This window comes from Poecilia latipinna, unplaced genomic scaffold, assembly GCF_001443285.1.
Source record: "Poecilia latipinna isolate Pla-1442-1.1 unplaced genomic scaffold, P_latipinna-1.0 Scaffold1082, whole genome shotgun sequence".
Taxonomy (NCBI): Eukaryota; Metazoa; Chordata; class Actinopteri; order Cyprinodontiformes; family Poeciliidae; genus Poecilia; species Poecilia latipinna.
In genome coordinates, this window is record NW_015113698.1 from 217,519 (window position 1) to 237,326 (window position 19,808).

The 19,808-nt window shown below is 37.3% G+C and overlaps 1 protein-coding gene across 1 annotated transcript in view; it reads left to right on the forward strand.

The window, feature by feature from the left end:
• The window catches only part of LOC106959453 (matrix metalloproteinase-17-like), an 89,627-nt gene that overhangs the window by 34,925 nt on the left and 34,894 nt on the right, over positions 1–19,808 (forward strand). Inside the window, exons 2-4 of the mRNA XM_015052028.1 lie at positions 1,990–2,122; positions 2,226–2,358; positions 17,593–17,879. Of these exons, the coding sequence (XP_014907514.1) occupies positions 1,990–2,122; positions 2,226–2,358; positions 17,593–17,879 (553 nt within the window). The remainder of the gene's footprint in view (positions 1–1,989; positions 2,123–2,225; positions 2,359–17,592; positions 17,880–19,808) is intronic.

The following is a 19,808-nucleotide window of genomic DNA, read 5'->3' on the forward strand; positions in this document are numbered from 1 at the left end:
CTGCAGTGTTACAGAGGGTTCAGTTCAGTTCTTGTGTCGATTCTTACAAGCCCCTTTGGACAGACGGTGAAGCAAAGCATGAAGAGGTAAAAACTTGGCAGAGCAGTACTTCTGTAAACCTGAAGTCATTGGGTAAATGGGATTTTCCCAGCATTGTCATTACAGAGGGGGTGCCTTGCTATCGATCTGTGTCACTCACCTCCAATGAGTGCTGATCAAAAACCTATTTAAAATCTGCCTTTTCTGATTAGCTGTCAGATCATGACGATGGAGGAAGAGGGGAATTTAATGGAGCAGAGACAAATAAAGGTAGGAGGAAAAGAAAGAGAAGCTGGGAAAATGGAGACAATAGCAGTGAGAGAGGAGAATGAAACTTACCTCCCATACCTCCATCTTATGAGTTCCAAACCAATTGATTGTATTGTCATTTTGCCCATTAGATATTATGCTTCTTAGGCATGGCAGTGTAAATTTATTATTTAAAATTTAAGATTTGCTTTGATCATTTTTCAACCTTGCTACTTTATATGTCTGCATGAAACAGCTTATATTGGCTGCATCTTTAGTATGCTTTCATATGAAATCAAACAACTTATTGGTGAAGAGAAACAAATACAAAATATTGGCGTGCACTTAAAGGACAAATGCGTTTTTTAAAAGTGTTCTTTTCAATTATGTTCATGCATATTTAACAATATGCAAAGTCAAAAATAAATGTGGTGTTTATATGTATGTCACAAGAAGCAATTGTCATTTCAAAATAGCGAAGTCTCCAGCTTGTGATTGGTTTGTTGATGAGGAGGACAAAATGTGTCAGAGAGCAGAAGTTGGAGAACTAACAGATTGGCACCCTTCCCAGGACTTGAAAAAGGTTACATGATGAGGCTGTATTTTGCCAATTTGTTGAAGGACCTCTTGTGACAAAAAAAAAAGAAACAAACAAACCAAATTGTTAATCAATCAACTGCCTGAATTCTAACAGTATTTATGTAGATGCTTTACTCTCTGCTCTGCAACTGACCCGCCTGTGTACCAATTTTCTTCGAAACTCATAATGTACGGAGGTAGCATCTTACTTTTCTACATATTATTAGCACAATCATGACAGATTAATTGCATAAGATAATATAGCTATGATTTGTCATTTGATCGTCTGTTATGGTGATCAAATTAAATTATTCCATCTATGGTTAGTTTTCTGGTTTAGTGTTAAAAGTGGCTAGAAGGAAAATTGGAGTAGAAATGCACAGTTTGTCATTCATTCAGCTTACACACTGAAAAAAATGCTTCTACAGCTGAGTATTGTGGGTAAAGTTGTGGGGGACACATTTGAAGAAATTCATTCTTGATTAACTAAATAAAGAAACTCATCAAATAACCAAACATCCTAAAACATCACATTGTCTTACCTGATTTCTGGGGAAAATACACGTTTATTCCATTCCTTTACCCGAAAAAGGGTAAAGGAAAAGTATTTATTCTTTTTCTTTACCCAAAAAAGAATAAATACTGACAGTATTTATTCTAGACAGAATTGATCGCTGTGGTCCCTTGTTGAATGTGCAATTTTATCATTTATATTTGATACAGTTCCTTCTGTTTCAGAGGCATTGCTCCAAACAGTCTTTTGTGTCCGAAATGCATATTTCCGCTGAGTAGCAATCAAAAGGTGGATGTTTCTTAATTTTAAGATTTTTAAGATTTTTTGGCACAAAAACATGATAAAGTTTTTCCATCAAGTTCTAAAGCGTTATCTATCTGCATATCAATTTAAACATGAATTGGGGTTTTGAAAAGTAGTGGTGTGAATCTGTGGTTGAGAAAGATTACACACGGATCCTGGGATCTTTATTTATATACAAACACATAGCAACACAGTATCCACAGACAGTAAAGCACAGGTGTTGCTATCTCAGCAGCTTTAGAGCTCTTTGAAATGCCTCAAATGAACTCCGCTGAACTTTGTATGCCTACTATTTTCATCTACAGGACTGGCTGAGTAAGTTTGGGTACCTCCCGCCTCCAGACCCAGTGACCGGACAGCTTCAGACAAAGGAGGCCTTGACCAAGGCTATTAAAGCCATGCAGAAGTTTGGAGGGCTGAAAGAGACTGGAGTTTTAGGTATGTTTTGCAAAATCTACCCATGTCTCAAATGTTACCTTGAACTTGGTTCACCACCTTGCTACCAAAATCCAAACCTCATACTTCTTTCTATTCTACGCAGACCAAGCCACGTTAGGGTTGATGAAAACACCAAGGTGCTCCCTGCCAGACATGTCTCAGGCGGAGATGACAATGCGCAGAAAACGAAGTCCAACTCCTCAGAATAAATGGAATAAGAGGCATCTTTCCTGGAGGTAAGGCACAACCGACCATCTCCATTCGACAATAACTCCATCTTACATCATTCAATTTATTCCCGGCTTTCCCTGGAATTGTGCCTTCATATATAGTGCAAACTGACATTATAAAGGAAGTATATCTAAATAAAAATAAAAGTAGTTTAATTGAAGCTTGCCAGCTCCAAAGTGTTCCCTTAGTGTATGTATCCTTGGAACAAAATCTAAGTAAAGATACTTTATAACTCCAACATTCTGACCAGAAAGATGTTAATAAAAGGGCAATGAGCATATCACCCCAGTAGGATACCTGTTTAAATTTCAGCATGAACCTCTCTCTCTCTTTGGATCAGAAAAGTACAGAAAGTCCATGAAAAGACTTGCAATAGAGTCATTTGATAAACTCACAGAATATTAAGTGGCAAGCTCATGCCAAAGTTTTAATTAAAAGATTTCTTCTCTGAAGTCACTCCAGTTTATCTTGAATTTCTTTCTGTCTTAGAGGAAGTATAATGCAATTAAAGCTAAACTCAACCCTTCCTGCTGTGTCAATGAACTTTGTTCTAAAGAAAATTAGGCTTAGGTAAATTCACTTAAAGGAAAGTCTGCCTAAACTGGTTGATATGTGTGACATGAGCTGTTATCTAAAAGATAAAATGCTCTAGAGCAATCAGGATATCCCATCAGCAGAGACTAACTGTACAACAGTGCTTTGAGATTTTAAAATTGTATGCATATTCATAATCACCCACAGGGGGACGTACCTCTGGATTCATCACATTCATCTTGCTCGGGGCTGAGCAAGATGATGGCTGCAGCTCAGACAGATTGCCAGTCAAATACACATAAAGACAACCATGCAAACTCTCATTATGTTCAATTTAGTATCATCAGTAACTCTATTATCCCTATCATTGGACTATGGGAGGAAACATGGCTATCAGGGAACCTGCAGTTGCATTTCTTTACAAAAGTGCTCCTAAAGCGTTATTTGGAATGTAAACAGCGTCACGCAAACAGGCTGCTATGATTTAAACCACAGTGCGCTCAGGGATGAGAGTTATGCAGTGACCTTTCAGGCAGTCTCGGCAGCCATTTTTTTCCTGCTCCTTCATAGCGTCTGTTTTCTCACCTGCACATTGCTGTTTGGCAGCTGATCAATAACAAATAACCCATATGACACCAGACTTACGGTGGGACATTCATCAAGAAGACTGCCCTTTAATAATATTAAAATCACCATCTGTGATTTTGAGAAATGGCATATTTATATATCTGCCTCATATTAAAGCATTTATATTATCTGATGCAATTTTGTTTTCAATGGTTTTTGCTTGCTGTTTCCAACCAACAAGAATCTCATATTGCCCAATGAGAAGTGTTACCATAGATGTCGATTGGAGTCAAAGTTAATTTAAGTTTTCTTTTTTTACATTGCTGTTAATGGCAGATCTTCCTAAACCTACGACTTGCAAGCAGTTCATTCTGTATTTTGTTGTGTAGGGCTGAATGTAAAGACAGAAGATAAGCATTACCTTTAAAAAAGGGTCTATGTTTAGAAAAGGAGCTATTTTGCTTCCTCTCAGAGGTATCCAGACTAAAGTGCATGAAATTGTGTCACCTTATGAAAAATATAGCAGGATATTTCGCCTTGAAACACTCGAGGTAGAAAGTATCTCTTCAAGTCAGTACATATGTAACATACACATGTGAATTGGGGAACAGGGAAATCCAAAATACACCTTCACAAATGAAGTATACATTCCCCTGTGCAGATGTGTGCTTTCCTCCTGGTGGACTTTAACTTTCATTTCCTCCTTTGTACTCCTGCCAATCATGCAGCTCTCCTGTCAACGTGCTACACACTAAAATAAGACAGCCGTGTCTTCAGTCCGATGAAACGCTTTCATATTCACAGCAGTTGGATTTGTAAAAGTGAACAGAGGAACCGTTGTGGGTTATGTACCGGGCTCTAATCCGGAGAGATTTTCACGTGTGGCAGATTTGAAGAAAATCCTTTGTATTCTGCTCAGATTGGCCCGGCAGTTTTCTCTGTCTCCTCCCTTTGGTGTTAAGTGGATGTTGTTCCACTTGCATGCCCATCACCTCGCGGCCTGGTTTCATGATGCAACATTTAACAATACCTCTGCTTTATCACAATACATGTGAAAGTAAAATCTAGGAATTGTGATAAAGTAAAGCTATGATTAATGATGAATGACCGAGGTGTAACCTGACACAAATAATAAATGTTCTTGCAGTGATGCAACACTTCAGAGAGATCACAAAAGATAACTGTTTTCAATCGCCATGAAATATATTTTGTTTTTCAATCTTAGTTTGCGTTAGAAAGTAATTTTCCATTGGCGAACTCAATTGGGGGAACAGAAGAATGAGATAAAATGAAACAAAAACCAAACATACAAGAAAAACAACTCTTTTATAATATTACCGTATGTCTTAGGTGTATATTTTAAAGGAAAAATTTGAACCCACTTCAAAACATAACATTCTCTGTATCTCTTCAAAAAGTTTATACACATTTAGCTTAGCATATATTGTGTAAAAAAAGCTAAAAGTAAGCAAGATACTAATTACTTCCAATTAATGTCTAGATTTAAAAATAATAATAATATTGGTGTTGTAGTCAAGACCAGATAAGACAAAGACAACTTTGATGAGACACGCCCCAAAATGAAAAAAAAAAAACATTTCTGTAATCATAATAATGTAGTTATTGCTGCAAAGTTTAAAGAATATCTAAAAGTAGCTGCTCATTAACCAGCTAACCTGACAACACTTCAGTCTAACTGACTGTTCTAGCTGCCCTTTCACAATATTTAGGTGAAACCAAACTAGTATGTAAGCAGACTCCCAACTACATTCCACCTGTCCAATAAATCTGACAAGCTGGTAACAAGTTGAAAATAGATAAATCTGAAGAGGCCATACATCTGGCTAACATTAACTCCCTTGCCAATAGCTAAAAGCAGAGTAGATGCAGGTAGAGTTCTTTCTTTGTGTACTTTACATTAAAAACATACATATATTTGCACATGACAATGTTTCTTTCTGCCTGTTGCTTTCTTGTCCATCTCACCTTTACATCCTTGGTATCTACGGGCACAAATGGCAGCGTTGACATTTTTAAACTATTAGTCGTCTGAGAAAAAAATAAAATAAATTAAGACCTGGACATTTGAAACTGACAGAAGATCAAAGCTATCTGGTGTCATGGTACCAAAACATCAAAAACAAACTCCACACTTTCAGCATTCAAAATAACGGAGCTACTTGAATTAATAAAATTCATATTCACAATTGATCTGATCAATTGTCTATGTATCATCAATAGCCTGAAGTATCCCAGCAAAAAGAAAACAAGTAAGGTTCACAAAGGCCAAGGTAAATTTGAAGAACTTCACCATACAAGGAGAGGTTCTGTAAGTGATATTTTATTTTGAAACACTATTTTCACATAACATTTGGGATATAGTGGAAACTACAATATATATGTTTCTTTATTTATTTGTTTTACCGGTTGGCATAATAAACTGAATTTAAACCCAAGGTAATGTATTGTCTGTCTGGAAAAATGTTACTTATTTGTTGATGTATCTGAGTATTTAAATTTGGCCGGTTTAAGGGCCTTGATTTGAACTGCAACCTATTGGTACAAGATGGTTTGATTACAAGTAGAAAATGGAGCTAGAAAAGTAATATGAAACAAAGGGTAAGCGCGAAATGGCAGAACAAAGTGACCCACGGCCTATCCAGTTTTGTTCGGATATTATGATCTGCATAACATTGTAAAAATAGTAGTTGTAAACAACTTGTCTTTCACATGTACATTATGTCCGTCCTTGCAGATGCCTTCTTAAAATAAATTTGTCTTGAATACTAATGCTTGAGAAGTTCTGCAGAATGCATTTAGAAATTTACTGAGAAAGGGATGGTCATTATTTTCAGTACAGAATGTAAAATGTTGCACATAATGGAATTACCTAATCAAACGGAAGTTTGAAGCATTATCTGCGTGTATTTAATTAAAACAGCCCATTTACTTACAGCAGGAAGTACAGGATCGCCCACTCCCTCCTGATTCAGCTCGCCACAGCACAATTGACAAGAGGCTGATTGGCACTTCATGCTCTTCTCTGCTTGTTCTCACGTGTCATTCACATCATTATGTTCTGAAAATGTGGAAAAAGTTTGTGCTCAGTGGTTGTTATTTCACAGAAAGGAAGAAAGGATAAATGGCTCAGGCGAGTAACTATTCATTCGCTGGATGTAAATTCAAACAATGTCTTTTTCTTAATCGAAATAAGTAAATGATTTTATTTTTTTCCTGATGGCGTCTGAGAGCTTTTGTGACGAGGCTGAGCCCTTAATCCCAATTTAACTCCACTCTGCCTTTTCCGTTTTTTTCCCGCTTCTCCACAGTCTGTTTGGTCGAGTGTGTCGCTGACATTAAAAGCTGAGTGGTGTAATGGCTCACTGTTAGCCCATTACCTCATATTGTTGGGCCATTATCACAGCAGACAGCCTGGCAGTCATTAGCAGCTTGACTGATAACTCACACAGATAGGTGTAGCCAGCTGAGCGAAGAGGCACAATGAAGGGGTGGAGGATGAGAGAAGGTGGAGGAGGACGGAGGGGGTAGGGGGGGGAACATGAGGAGGAAGCTGTCTAATTTAATTTATTTCCCAAATGTAATAAAATAGTTAAGTTTTACTTGTAACTTGGACTCCACACTCATCAAGACTCATCTCTCCATTGACTTGCCTTCCTTTTCATCAAATAAATCAACTAAGTCCAAAAATGAACAGGAGGCTCAACGTACTTAATGACTAGAAATCTGCAGGTGGGAATCCAAATAGCTCTTTGCAAAGAACAGAGTATAATTATGATAATTTCATTTTCCGAATGTTAGTCTGTGTTTTTTCCCCTTCGCTTCATGCTGGCAAACGTTCAAAAATATTTTAGCAATACAGACTTACTTTGGTTCGTATTAATATTATCTTGTAATTCAATTACAATTAGGAACCTCTGAGGAGCATGTCTGTTAAGCAACTGGTTTGCTAATATGTTTTCTTTGTGTTGCTTTAGAAAGAGCAGCATGATAGAAAAATGTACAATATTTGGTCCAATAAGCTCTTGGAAACTACTTCTGAATTAAACAATTTTATCATAATCATCATCACAAAACCTCATCTCAAGGGACTACAAAAAAAAAAGTAATTTTAATCCAGACCTACTTTGCAAACCGTGAATCAGGTTCAGTTTTTAAATTAGTTTAAAACACCCACAACATAAAGCAAACATTAGATTAACATCCAGATTAAAACATTAGTTACCAGCCTGTGCTGAATAAACAAAAAAAAAATTGGTTTAAGAGAATATTAGAGAATATTTATTGAAAATGAATTTTTGCTGCAGAATCATCTGAGCTCTGAGGCACAGGCTTCAAAATCCTGCCAGTCAGATTGACAGGTTAGTACTGGCAAACCCGGTCAAATATTGAGAAGCTATTTTCAATATTAATGAAGGGATGAGAAATCCTAACACAATTATAAATATCATCAATACTAGATTCACTTAACGGAATAATGGAAAAGAAAATTGATTAGTTGGTTTTTTTTAGTGGCAACACCAAAACTTTAAGCTTTGAACTGTTTCTGCACGTTGCAATCCTTCTTATCTTTACCATTGATCGATGTGTGTCTTTTTCAGAAGTTTTTCAGTCTTTAGCCAAAGCAAAGCCCCTTATCTCTCTTCTAACTGCTCATTTATCATTTCCCTGCTGTCACTTTAGGCCACTAACCTGTGAAATTACTTGGTAGAGCCTTAAGTATAATCACGCTGTCATCTCATTAGAAACTTGTCAAAAATATATATTATTTTTATATTTTAAATCACCGTCACAGAGCTGGTGAGGGAAGAATGGAAGATAGACAACAGGGAGACAAAGAAAAAGGCAAGCAATATGTTTTTGTCTCTTTTTTTTAGCAGGGGGAGAGATTTCAGCACAGCCTTTTAATAAAACGTCTTTTATCTTCAGCCTGATTGACGCGGCTTGTGAGTGTGTTTGCAAGAATGCCAGCAGCAGTTTTCAGTGCTTGTTTCTCGTCCGTTTGTCTTACATGCAGGTATAAATGCACACGAGCATGCATGACCGTTACCATTTGACCACCCGTTTGTCAGGTTATGTCTGCAAAAGGGTAGGGAAGGATGAAATGAGATGATTGGGTCCCTCAGTCTCTGTACCTGTGTGTACTTTTTATCATCACTTCTGATGTCTGTGGAGTACTGAAGCCACAGGAGGCAGGAACCTGCAGAGGAGATGAAGGCAGGGGACAGCAAAAAAATCTTACAAGGTTTTTTGTTTTTTACTGCTCTTGCTCTTTTTTTCCCCCCTCCTGCCACATTTTATCTGAATCATAACTGACAGTGGAGATGTTCAGAAGAAGCAAGTCGCATGTAAATGAATGTCATTCAGGTGAAATGTGACACGAAAATCTGCGTGTGTGTCTATATCTGAGAAAGCATGCAAACATTTACCTCCCACTGATCCCCGGTTTCCTCTGACTCATTTGTCAAACCAAGGTGAGACTCACGTCTCGGAATTAAGTAGGTCAGGAAAATGAAGTCATCACTAATCAGGCTTCTGCACATCCAGCTAATTTCAAAGTCGCTTTAATCCCTTTTACCCTGACATTTATTGCAGGAAGTTAGAGGGGTTCATCGGAAACCTATACTCAAAATTCTGGAGCTTCCCGCTGCAATTGGAGGACTAAACAACTCGCAATACGCTCCTTCAGGTTGATCCTGCGCTACTTTGGGAGAGAAATTTGAGTCTCGGTCTATGTAAGTTCATCCATCCATTGTCTACACCTGCTTGCTTACAAGTCAGGTCATCTTCTGCCAGTCTCCAGGTGCGCAGTGTACAGGTTGGCAGTACGTCACTGGATCAGATTCATCCCAGGTTACTTCAGTAACTAGAGAGGTCAGAGGTCTTCCATGCAGAGTCTTTCAGGTTTAGCTTTTTATTTTGTAGAAATTCTGGGAACTGAGTCGCTTTTCTTTCAACTACTTTTTTTTTTTTTAATGCATTGATTGTGATAAATGAGGTTTGAAAGCAAGGGCGCATTATGACATTTTAACAATAACTTGAATTGTTTGACAAACCGACGCTCAAATTCACGCTCTCTTCCCACATCCACTCGCCCTCACCTCATGTTATCTATCCCTCCATCCACCTTAAGCACTTACTAAACCTTTTCCATGCAATCCTTTTCATCCTGCTTTTCACTCTACTCTCTTTTCGCCTTATCTTACTTGTATCCTTTTTAAAAATCCCTTCTTATTCCCATTATTTCTCGTTATCATCCCTTTTTATCCCAGTCATTCACTACATCCACTTTTCATGAGCGTTTTTTTATCCCGCTCATCCCTCTTCATTCACTCGATAGGCTTTTGCCTCATTTATCTTATTTCCCCCTTTTTTACAACCACTTCTCCTCCCGTTCCTCATTCTTTATGACTGGATCAGTCTTCTGTTCCTGTTTGTCCCTTTCACCCATACATCACATTTTTACACACACCTTTTACCCCATTCTTCCTAACCTTTTCTCACTCATTACCTTTTTCACACTCTATTTAACCCCATCGCTTTATAAGTCACTTTTTCATCCCTCTTTGCTTTGTGACCTCTTTTTGATCCTCTCCACACTTCCCACGCCTCTTTACAACTCCTTTTCATCTATAACTCCTCCTTCTTTATGACTTGTTTTTATTTCACTCATCCTTGTTTTTATCCTTTCTTCCCTGTTCATTCCACCTTTTACACAAACAGTTCTGCTCATATCAGACTCTTTTACCACATGCATTCTGTGCTGCTGTTGATGGTCCTCATCTCTCTTTATAACCCTTTATAGTCCAGCCTATCTGCTTGTTTTTAATTTGATCTGTTTTTACTAACCTTTTTAATCTCATTTATTCTGTTCAAGAGTTTTTATGACAATTTTTCTCAATTCGCTTCTTCCCATTTTATTCTATTCATTCTTTACAACCTGGTTTAATTCCTCTTCTCCTTCATATGTTTCATCCCTCTCTACTTTCTCCTTCCCTTTACATTTTCATCATTCTTTATGGACTTTTTTTATTCCCCTCATTTACCTTGTCCATTTCTTTTTCATAAAAAGAACATTTTGTTCACTTCATGCTACTCACCCCACTTTACAATCTTTTTGCATCACCTTACTTCCCTACTTTCCCTCTCATAACCCCATTTCATTTTACTTTACATGACCCCCCATCGTTTTTATCCTACTTGCCCTCCCTGATCCTTCCTTTCACCACTTCTTAGTAATCATTTACTTCTATTTTTTTAAAAACAGGGACTTATTTCCAATTGATCGGAGTTCCAAAAAGTTTCCAAATGAAAATACTTTGAAACTCTTAATTTATAAAAATTTAATTTGCTTTACCAAGCATAAATCAATTCAACACATTGTCCTTGTTCATTCCTGTCAATATCTCTTGCAATTTCTGGCTTCCTTTTTTCTGGGTTGACCTTACTAGAGAGCCACTGACACAAAACCATGTGTGTGTGATACATATCTCATCATGTACAACGCTTCACAAGCTTCACCAGCTTCCACTATACGTTTCCATTAAACCGCAAAGTTCAACCTTCTCGTCCGTCTATTGCCTCACTTCCTCTCCTCTCATTGCTGGTGAAGTCATATCAATGTGATAAAGTTGCTTTTCTGCTTTGCCCGTTTCCTTTATGCACCATATCATCATGCTGCCCCCTCCGTGCTTCACTATCATCACATTATTTGTTGGAGTATACAAACTCCCGCAAAAACATTCTGCTCCTGAACAAAACTGTGAATGAATCCAAAAGGAAAACATTATTCTCCATCGTCAGTAACTGACTCAGACCAAGTTAAACTAATGCATTTTCACATTTAACCTTTGGGCCTTTCTTTTTTTTTTTTTTTTTTTTAAATCTATGGGCTTTGTAAATGGTCTGCATTTGTTTAGGAAATGAAATCTACTACTTTTCAGTTTAGAAATAATACAGTCATCGAGGTCGCACAGATTTGAATCTGTTTTCTCCGCTTCACTGAAAACCCAACACGCTTCATTTCTGGGGGTATGTACAGGCTGCCCTCACCATCTGGAGGAGCTTGTTGCATTCTGTGCTGAATAGTAATGTGTCGTTTCCTGACATAAGCAGACTTTTCAGCTGTTTTGGAAATGCACTTTTTTTGGAATTAAAAGCATTATGTAATCATGATGCTTAGGATTAGTATTTCCCTTCAAATGAACCTTAAATGTTTAGCTGAGATCTCTAAGTCTTTAAATATTCATCATTTGACTTTTTCCCCACTTTTGTTTCACTACAGTACACATTGCACTGCTTTTCTGCACCAGATACATCTATAGCAAAGGTTGTGAGGAACATTTTAAGTTTGGTGAGAAATGAAGGCATCAGCCCGTCTGTCAGAGGTAGAAATGTGCCTGTGTGATCACTGATCCATCTGATTGGAGTAGCCGGGAGAAATGCTGAAACAAGGACGACGTCTTTCTCTTGGAGAACACACAGCATTATTCTCACTAAAGTTAGAGCCGTGGTACATGGAGCCATAGGGAGTTGTCAGAAATATGACTGCAATAGGAAAGTTGCTGCGTTTCTGCTTATTGCTCTCTGTTTTGCTTACTCTCCTGGCATCCTTACCGCTTACATTATTTTCCTTTTTTTTCTGACAATTGGTCATGTATTGCATGTATTTTGTATAAGATTCATATATATTTAAAATCCCATAACTTGAGTTGATCAACGCAGATATATGGAAGCATGTTAATAACCAGTTTTACTTTGCTAAACACACTTTGTATTGAGCCTCACTCAGATGATTTAGGATTTAGATTCAATGTGGGACATAGCGATTACCTTTAAAACAGGTTTGAAGTGTCATAAAGAGTATGATCTTCTTAAAGAGACAAATGCCCAATTCCAGTTTCAAGGCATCTTATTTTGAGCTCAAATTTCTTGAGTTATTTTTGATATATAGAACACTTTTACAACAAATGAAGGTAACACAGTTGCTTTATTGTGCAGTATGAAATTACGCTATGTCCCTTCAAAGTACATAATACCACTCCATTTGAGGTTTACTTCAGTAAAGTTCAGGGGAAATTTTTCTGTATTCATCCACTTTTTTGACACAAAAACGACAGCAGGAAACGTCATTCAAACACATGAATCATCAGAACTTGTTGAAAAGTTATTTTTGATAAGGATTTTAACACAAAGAGAACAATTTTCTTATTATTTTTTGACAGGAAATAAGGTCTGAATAGATAAGAAAAAAGAAGAAGAAAGAGAACTGGCATAACACTCCTTGTAGGGATTGTTTGTAGTGTCAGAATTTCTGCCTGAGCCTATTTGTGACCTCAATATTTACAACCATATTCATAGTTTGCATTTGACACCTTCACAGCTAGATCAGCTTGTTCAAAAGCATCAGAAATAATGAGGCTTTTGTTGTGTGTGCTATGAAGAACACAAAGGAAGCAACATTCTCAGCTGTATGGCCTTTAGTCCTCTAGAACACAGAAATATGTTCTTTTATTCAATGCCGCATAAACAATAACAATGTTTTCTCTGGCCAGGACATTTCATACTTCACAAGAATTCAAGTGCAGAACTTGTGGGAATTGTCATAGTTTTTTTCTTTTCCTAATGAATGACATTTTGCTTCTGTCAGACTTAGGAGGGGCTAATTTCCCTGTCCTTGCAAAATAATTGTTGGCTTTCATTCCTGAATGATTTATGACACCTGTGATTGGTGACACAAAGGAGGTTGTTCTGAAGCTCAACAAGATAACATTATGAAAGAATGCTACCGCAATATGTTTTACACATATTAATTTTAATTTATCAGTATTTGAAAATTCTTTCACAGCGTGATTTATTGATTTATTTCGTTCTGGAGTTAATCTGCACATTTTGCACCAAAACACATTTATCTCTAAGACAGAACCTGTCTCCATCATGACTGTACCTTCTCATGTTTGACATATTGGCTGATTTTTGTTATTTTGTTCAGTTTGAGATGTTGCTTGAAAATACATCCACAGATGTGTCTCCCCTTTACATAAGAGTTGGGAATTAACTAAAAGCTTGCATTGTGTGTCTAAAATGACATAGTAATTTTAGTGCATGTAACTTCAAACTTCAAAGTTGGAGTAAAGTAGCAAAGAATCTTAAAAGATTATTATTATTATTATTATTATTATTATTATTATTATTATTATTATACTGAACCACTGCCAAGACGTGCCGGGCATGATCGTGTTGTTCTTGCAAATCACAGTTGCTGCTTTTCATTAAAACCCACCAGTCTGTTGTTGCATTGCAATATTTTAATATGAGGCAACACTAAGACATTAAATTCAAGGTAATGTAGTTTACACTTCACAGAGCTGCGCCAAGCAGCTTACACTTTACAGAGCTGCACTAAGCTCTGTGAAGTGTAAACTACAGCTCATTCAAGGCTGGAATTATTACTCGATTGCAGCCATTTTAATTCGTGGGACTACAGTTCACTTTTTTTATTCGAGACTTTGCCTTCCATTTGATTTGTCTATTTAATTTGTGGGCTAGTTTTAAAACCATTTTAAATCCTTCCACAATGCCAAACACATGGAAAACGTCACATTTCCCCAGCTGTAAAAAGTCTGTCTTCAGTTTTCCTTTTCTACCGGTAGGGATATAAACATGTAGCATGTTTTTTTTTTCTTATCTATCATTTTATCCAGGCATCCTGGTGAAAATAACTTTATATGTTTGCATTATTAGGCATTGGTGCATTTTTAGGAATTACAATAGGATTTTGTATGTGTTACAGTGGTGCAATACAACCTGTCTTACTGTTATAGTATTCTAGACTTGTACATGTAGAAAGCTAGGACATTCTGCACTGTTACAGCGCAATAATGAAACCTCCGAGAGGTTTCATTATTACCGATTATATCAATGGACAAGACAGATTTGCTTAGCTTTATTTGTGGCTAGGTTGTTTGTATTTAACAACCTGATAATGTAGAATTATTTTTATCCAGTTTCCTGTTCCAGTTAGGTAATCTAGTTCTCTGAAATGAAGCTGACACACATTCAGAGGAGAGCAAATCTGGTTTCTTGAAAAAGGAGGGATTAAAATACAAACTAAACAGGCCGAATTAACGCAGGATTTATGAATAGAACTTAAGCTGACATGAATATATACTTACCTTCATCTCACCCCTTATAATACACATTAGCTGTCATCCAGATTTGGCTTTTTCCTTTTCAGTGTTCTTGTCTTTTCCTTTATGTAAATTGCAGTAGAAGTGAGTAATGCAGGTGTTCTGACAGATGGTTGCTGAAGCTTTGGTGCAGGTATGAGCGAAGCTGAGACTCAGAATGTGGGCACTCGCCCACTTTCGCTTTGCATATTGTGTGTTGGGCATGTTTTCCCTTCAGACTTAACTCCTGTTAGAGTTTGCATAATGTAACTGCTTAAAGGTAGGACCTCTGACCTTACAATACTACAATTTTAATTCTGATGTCTGCATTTAAAAATGAGTCTGTGAATCTACATTTATGCTTTTATTGTATGATTAGATGAAAGATGCAACAGTGGAATAAGATGTTGAACTTACTATAATACTAATTAGCTCACCAGTACCATGTATCTAAATTGAAATTTTTGCACGGCCTGTACATTGTTGTATATTTATATTGTGCAAACCAACAATGTATTGAGTTTTAAGGCCGTTTCCACTACATGAAGTGCCTTGTATGTTTGCGAACGTATCTACCCTTGTTTTGCATTCACAAACTTGAAAAGTATGCTATATGTTGGATTAAGCATGTGATATCCCTAAAATCTTGTTATAAAGAGAGTCTATCTATTAGTGGGGTGGTTAATCTTCCAGCGGCACAGTGATTCTACAGCCAGAGCCATAATGAAACTGTTCAGATGAAAGCATAGTTGAGAATCTTTCACAAGACTTTAAAACAATTGGAATGAGACGCTCTTCATCAATTTTGACTGAGCTTGGGCTACCTTGTAAAAAGAAAAAAAAATATCTGCAAAAATATCCATCTCCAGACTGGCAAAGTTAGTAGAGACAGTATTCCAAAGAACTGCAGCAAAAGGGGTTTATGCAATGTATTGACTCGGGCTGACTGGGCTGTTTTGTGTTGATTTATCAGGTGGAATCCCATCAAAACACGGCAAGAGTTGTGGTCCTAGTTGACAAAATGTGAAAAAGCAAGAAGAATGGCTGTTTTTGCAGGACAATATAGTTCCAGTTATTTTTTCAGCACTTTTTTTAAAGCATTTTCTGAGTCTGTCTTGTTTGTGCATGTTTTTTGCATTGATAAGTCACAACTTTCTCTCACTTCAGTGATTTCCGAGCAGATTGAAAGCTAGTTGAGGCAGAGATCACTCCGCTGATATTTTTTTGTCACTGATTAAATGTCCCACGGCAGCCTGTAACAACCGCACGGCTCCGTAGTTTTAGACCGAAATACACTTGCAGGGACACGGAAAGCAAGTCCCTCACACAGAAGCAAAGGCGTAGAAGGATGTAAAGACCAATGAGTGGAAAGGAAATACATTGGATGAAAGGGACCATCAAAGAATTGAAAAATGGAAAACTTTGCATGATGTCTGATTGGTTTTCAGTTTGTACATGTCCCATTTCTGTTGTAGCAGTCAGAAAGAAAAAGGCTGCAGAGCTTTGGAGGTGATGTGAGGAAGAATGAAAACTTAATAAGGAAATGGGAAAGATGGGAAAAGAACTTATGAGTTGTTCCCAAAAGCTGACTCTATAATCTCTTCAAAGGCACATTGTATGCTCAGCATATTATGTGTAAGCAGCAGGAGCACCTGAGCATGAAATACTGAAGCCAACGGTACTGCTAGAAATATGCAAACAGGACTTTTTGTGCAGCTCTCCACCAGTGGCAAACATTGTGTAGTTGACCTTTGCTGCTTTAAATTCAGAGCAATTTCTATCCATCTCCTTAGCTGCCAGCCTTTCTTGCATTTCATCCTATTTTTCTGCTTCTTTGGCGGCACTTTCTATCACTTTTCTTAATCCGCGAGCCTGTAGGCAGATTGGGAATTGACAACATTTTCCACCTACCTTAAACCTGTATATTTAGGATAAAGGCATAACAATGAAACTAAATGCATACAATCCAAATTACAAGATTTGTGAGAAAACAGTTCCTCTTGTTTTTGTTTTTCAAGACAAGTTTGCATTTGACATCGTCCGTGGTTAACATTGTATAACATTCTGACAGTTCAGTTAAACACACTTGACGGGTGTGCATAATGGCACCACTTTCAGATCAGATGGTGCGAATGTAACACATCCTACAGTCGTCAGTCGGCTGTTTAACTTCAATGGAACGGCAGGAGCTGCAGACAGCAAAAGCAAGAACGACTCAATATATGCATTTCTTTACATGTTTAAATCTACTTCGCCTGATTAGATTCGCGACAACGTTTCACTTTTTATCAAAACCTTACATTTTGAGTTCTACGTTACAGTGAGCGTGCAGATGTGGTTGAGCTCTGAAGCATTAACAGAAACCCTGATAGGGATGGGTAAAAAGATAAATGAATCTTTTATTGCAGTAAGGTAAAGTTGAACTGACAAATCCATCTTTAAATGAATTTTAAGAAGATTCATGTTTTTAACTTTTTAATGTTTAATTTCCTAACGTACAAAGATAAACGTAGTTCTGACTTGATGGCATGCTCTCTTATCCTTCCCATTTTGTAAAGTAATTAATCGGAATTGGTATCTCTGTGTGCCAGAATCATTTTTTTAATTTTTTTTTTATGATAGCTTCATTTTAAGACAGTTTACACATTTAATGGACTGCTATTCATTTTGAAGTGATCTTTGTTCATGTCACAATATGAAGAACTTGATTTCTCTGCTTCATGAATAATTCTCTCATTTACATGACGATGCCCTCTTTTAAGCATTGATGTTAACCTTACAAGTTTCCCAAACGCTGCTTTACTTCATTTCTTCCCTGCTTTACTTTGTTAATATGCCAAGTCTAACCTTCTGTTTCTTGTGAGCCATCCTATTTCACTCTTTCCATCTTAGTTCCCTTTTCTGCTCATCTATTCTCTTACATCTAAGATGTGTCCTTTGTTTTCTTTTCAGAGTGAGAACCTACCCAAAGGATTCAGCCCTACTTGGCAGGGACACAGTTCGGGCCCTCATGTACTATGCTTTGAAGGTCTGGAGCGACATCGCGCCTCTAAATTTCCACGAGGTGGCCGGCAGCAACGCAGACATTCAGATCGACTTCACCAAAGCAGACCATAATGATGGATATCCCTTCGATGGGCCTGGGGGAACAGTGGCACACGCCTTTTTCCCTGGAGAGAGGTTCACCGCTGGGGATACACACTTTGATGATGATGAGCCCTGGACCTTCAGATCACCAGGTGGGAAACATTTTAATGTAACATGATTTTTAAAGTGGACCTAATGCAGGAAAGAAAAAGAAAAAACTAATAATTACGCTTTGCAGCCTCAAATGAAACTTGGTGCACTGGTTCTCAAAGAAGTTAAAACTTGTTGTTGGTCCCTCATTTCAGGTGCTTTTCCTGGTCATGCCCAACTTCAAACTTAGGACGCATTCACACCAGTCCTCTTTAGTCCACTTCAGTCAAACTCTACTTGGTTAGCCTAGAAAATCTGGTTCATCTGGAGAGGTGTGAATGAGAATCTCACTTCTGAATAGCAAGATGCTGATTTAAAAAAAAAAACAACAAAAAACAATATGACTGAGGTGTGAGTAATGTGTTTACAGCCACATTTAGATAAAGCACAGCTTACCCAACATTTCTTACCTAAATTGTTGCATAAAAGCTTTTGTTGAACTTTCTCATTGTGTTGTTTCCTGTTTCCTGCATTTTGATCAATTGAAGGTTCTTGTTTAATTGAGAACACTCACTTCTTTGTGTTTTGCTTTCCTAGTTTCTACAACAAAACTTCTATAGTAAGAGTTTGAAAGTATGAAGAGATGATTTACTGTCGACTTTTTGTGTTTCACTTTATGTCAGAAGAGGTCTAATCTACACTGTAGAAAGTCAAGCTGTGATTTTTGAACATACACATGTTGGAAACCTACTATGTGCATCTATCTAGTTCAGGATTTGGCCTCGTTTTGCCCTCAGTACTATGGTAATCTTTCATGGTAAAAATTGAGCAAGATGTTCAATTGTTATTAGCTTTTCTGAGAGATTTTGATTTTGATGCTTGTTGAAATCATACAGTAGCTTCAAATAGAGTTTATCTACAGCTAATCCATCATTAAAATCTCCAGTTCCACTGAATTTCTTAGGTGCTTTGCTGGTTTGAGATTTGGTGATTGTGGAGATCACTTGGGCTCAGTGAATTAATTCTCATATTAAAGAAACTGGCTTAAAAGGATTTAAGTCAGCAGTCTGCACTAAGGGACGTAAAGAGTGCAAAGAAAATAGCCCTCAAACTCTTATACCACCAACTTGAACCACTGTCATAAGAAGATAAGCGTAGTCAGAAATATGCTTACCAGAATGAATCTGTTTTTATATCGTTTATGCTAAATTCGACCAGCTGAATCCCATGGCTGGACTTAAAACGTGTTTTCAACAAGTTATTGTCCATTTCTGTGAGCCACGGTTTTATTTTCTTACCTGACCATAGTAGTATTTTTCTCTAGCCCTTCTGTCTCAGTGTTTACATTGAGTATTCAGAGATTACCTTCCACGTAGGCCTGTCACGATAAACGATAACTCAATTAATCGCACGATAAATTAAACTTATCGACCTCATTTTAATTATCGGCTTTATCCTCTTTCTGTCTTTTTTTCTTTCTGTTGATGACACTGAATGAAAAAAGGCTCAGCTCCGGTGCTCTCCACTGACCCTCCCTTCCTCATTTCCTTAGTGTAATGTTACTGGGTTTATCAACTGTGGTAGCGATTTGGTTCCAACTCCTCCCCTTGTCATTTCTATATTCTTTGAACGAAATGTTGAATAAATATTAATGTCGTTTCCACATATCATCTCCAATGTCCGCTGGACTTGATTTAGATCGGAGCGGCCATGATGATCCACCGTAACACACCACACACTGCAGGATGATTGGTTACGAAATCACCAGCGGCCAACGTTCTAAAATTGTCATAAGGGGAAAATAGGGGCAAAAAAAATCGTGTAGTGTGAACTACTGCATCAGGTAGTCGGATGTGCCCATCTTCTATTTCAATCTCGTGATTACTGAAGGGCAATACAGTATACAGATTTTATATCTGTACTCTTTTGGTTGAATGCAGTATTTATTTTCACTTTAGCTTTATGTTGTTTAGCTTTTATTCAAGTACGTT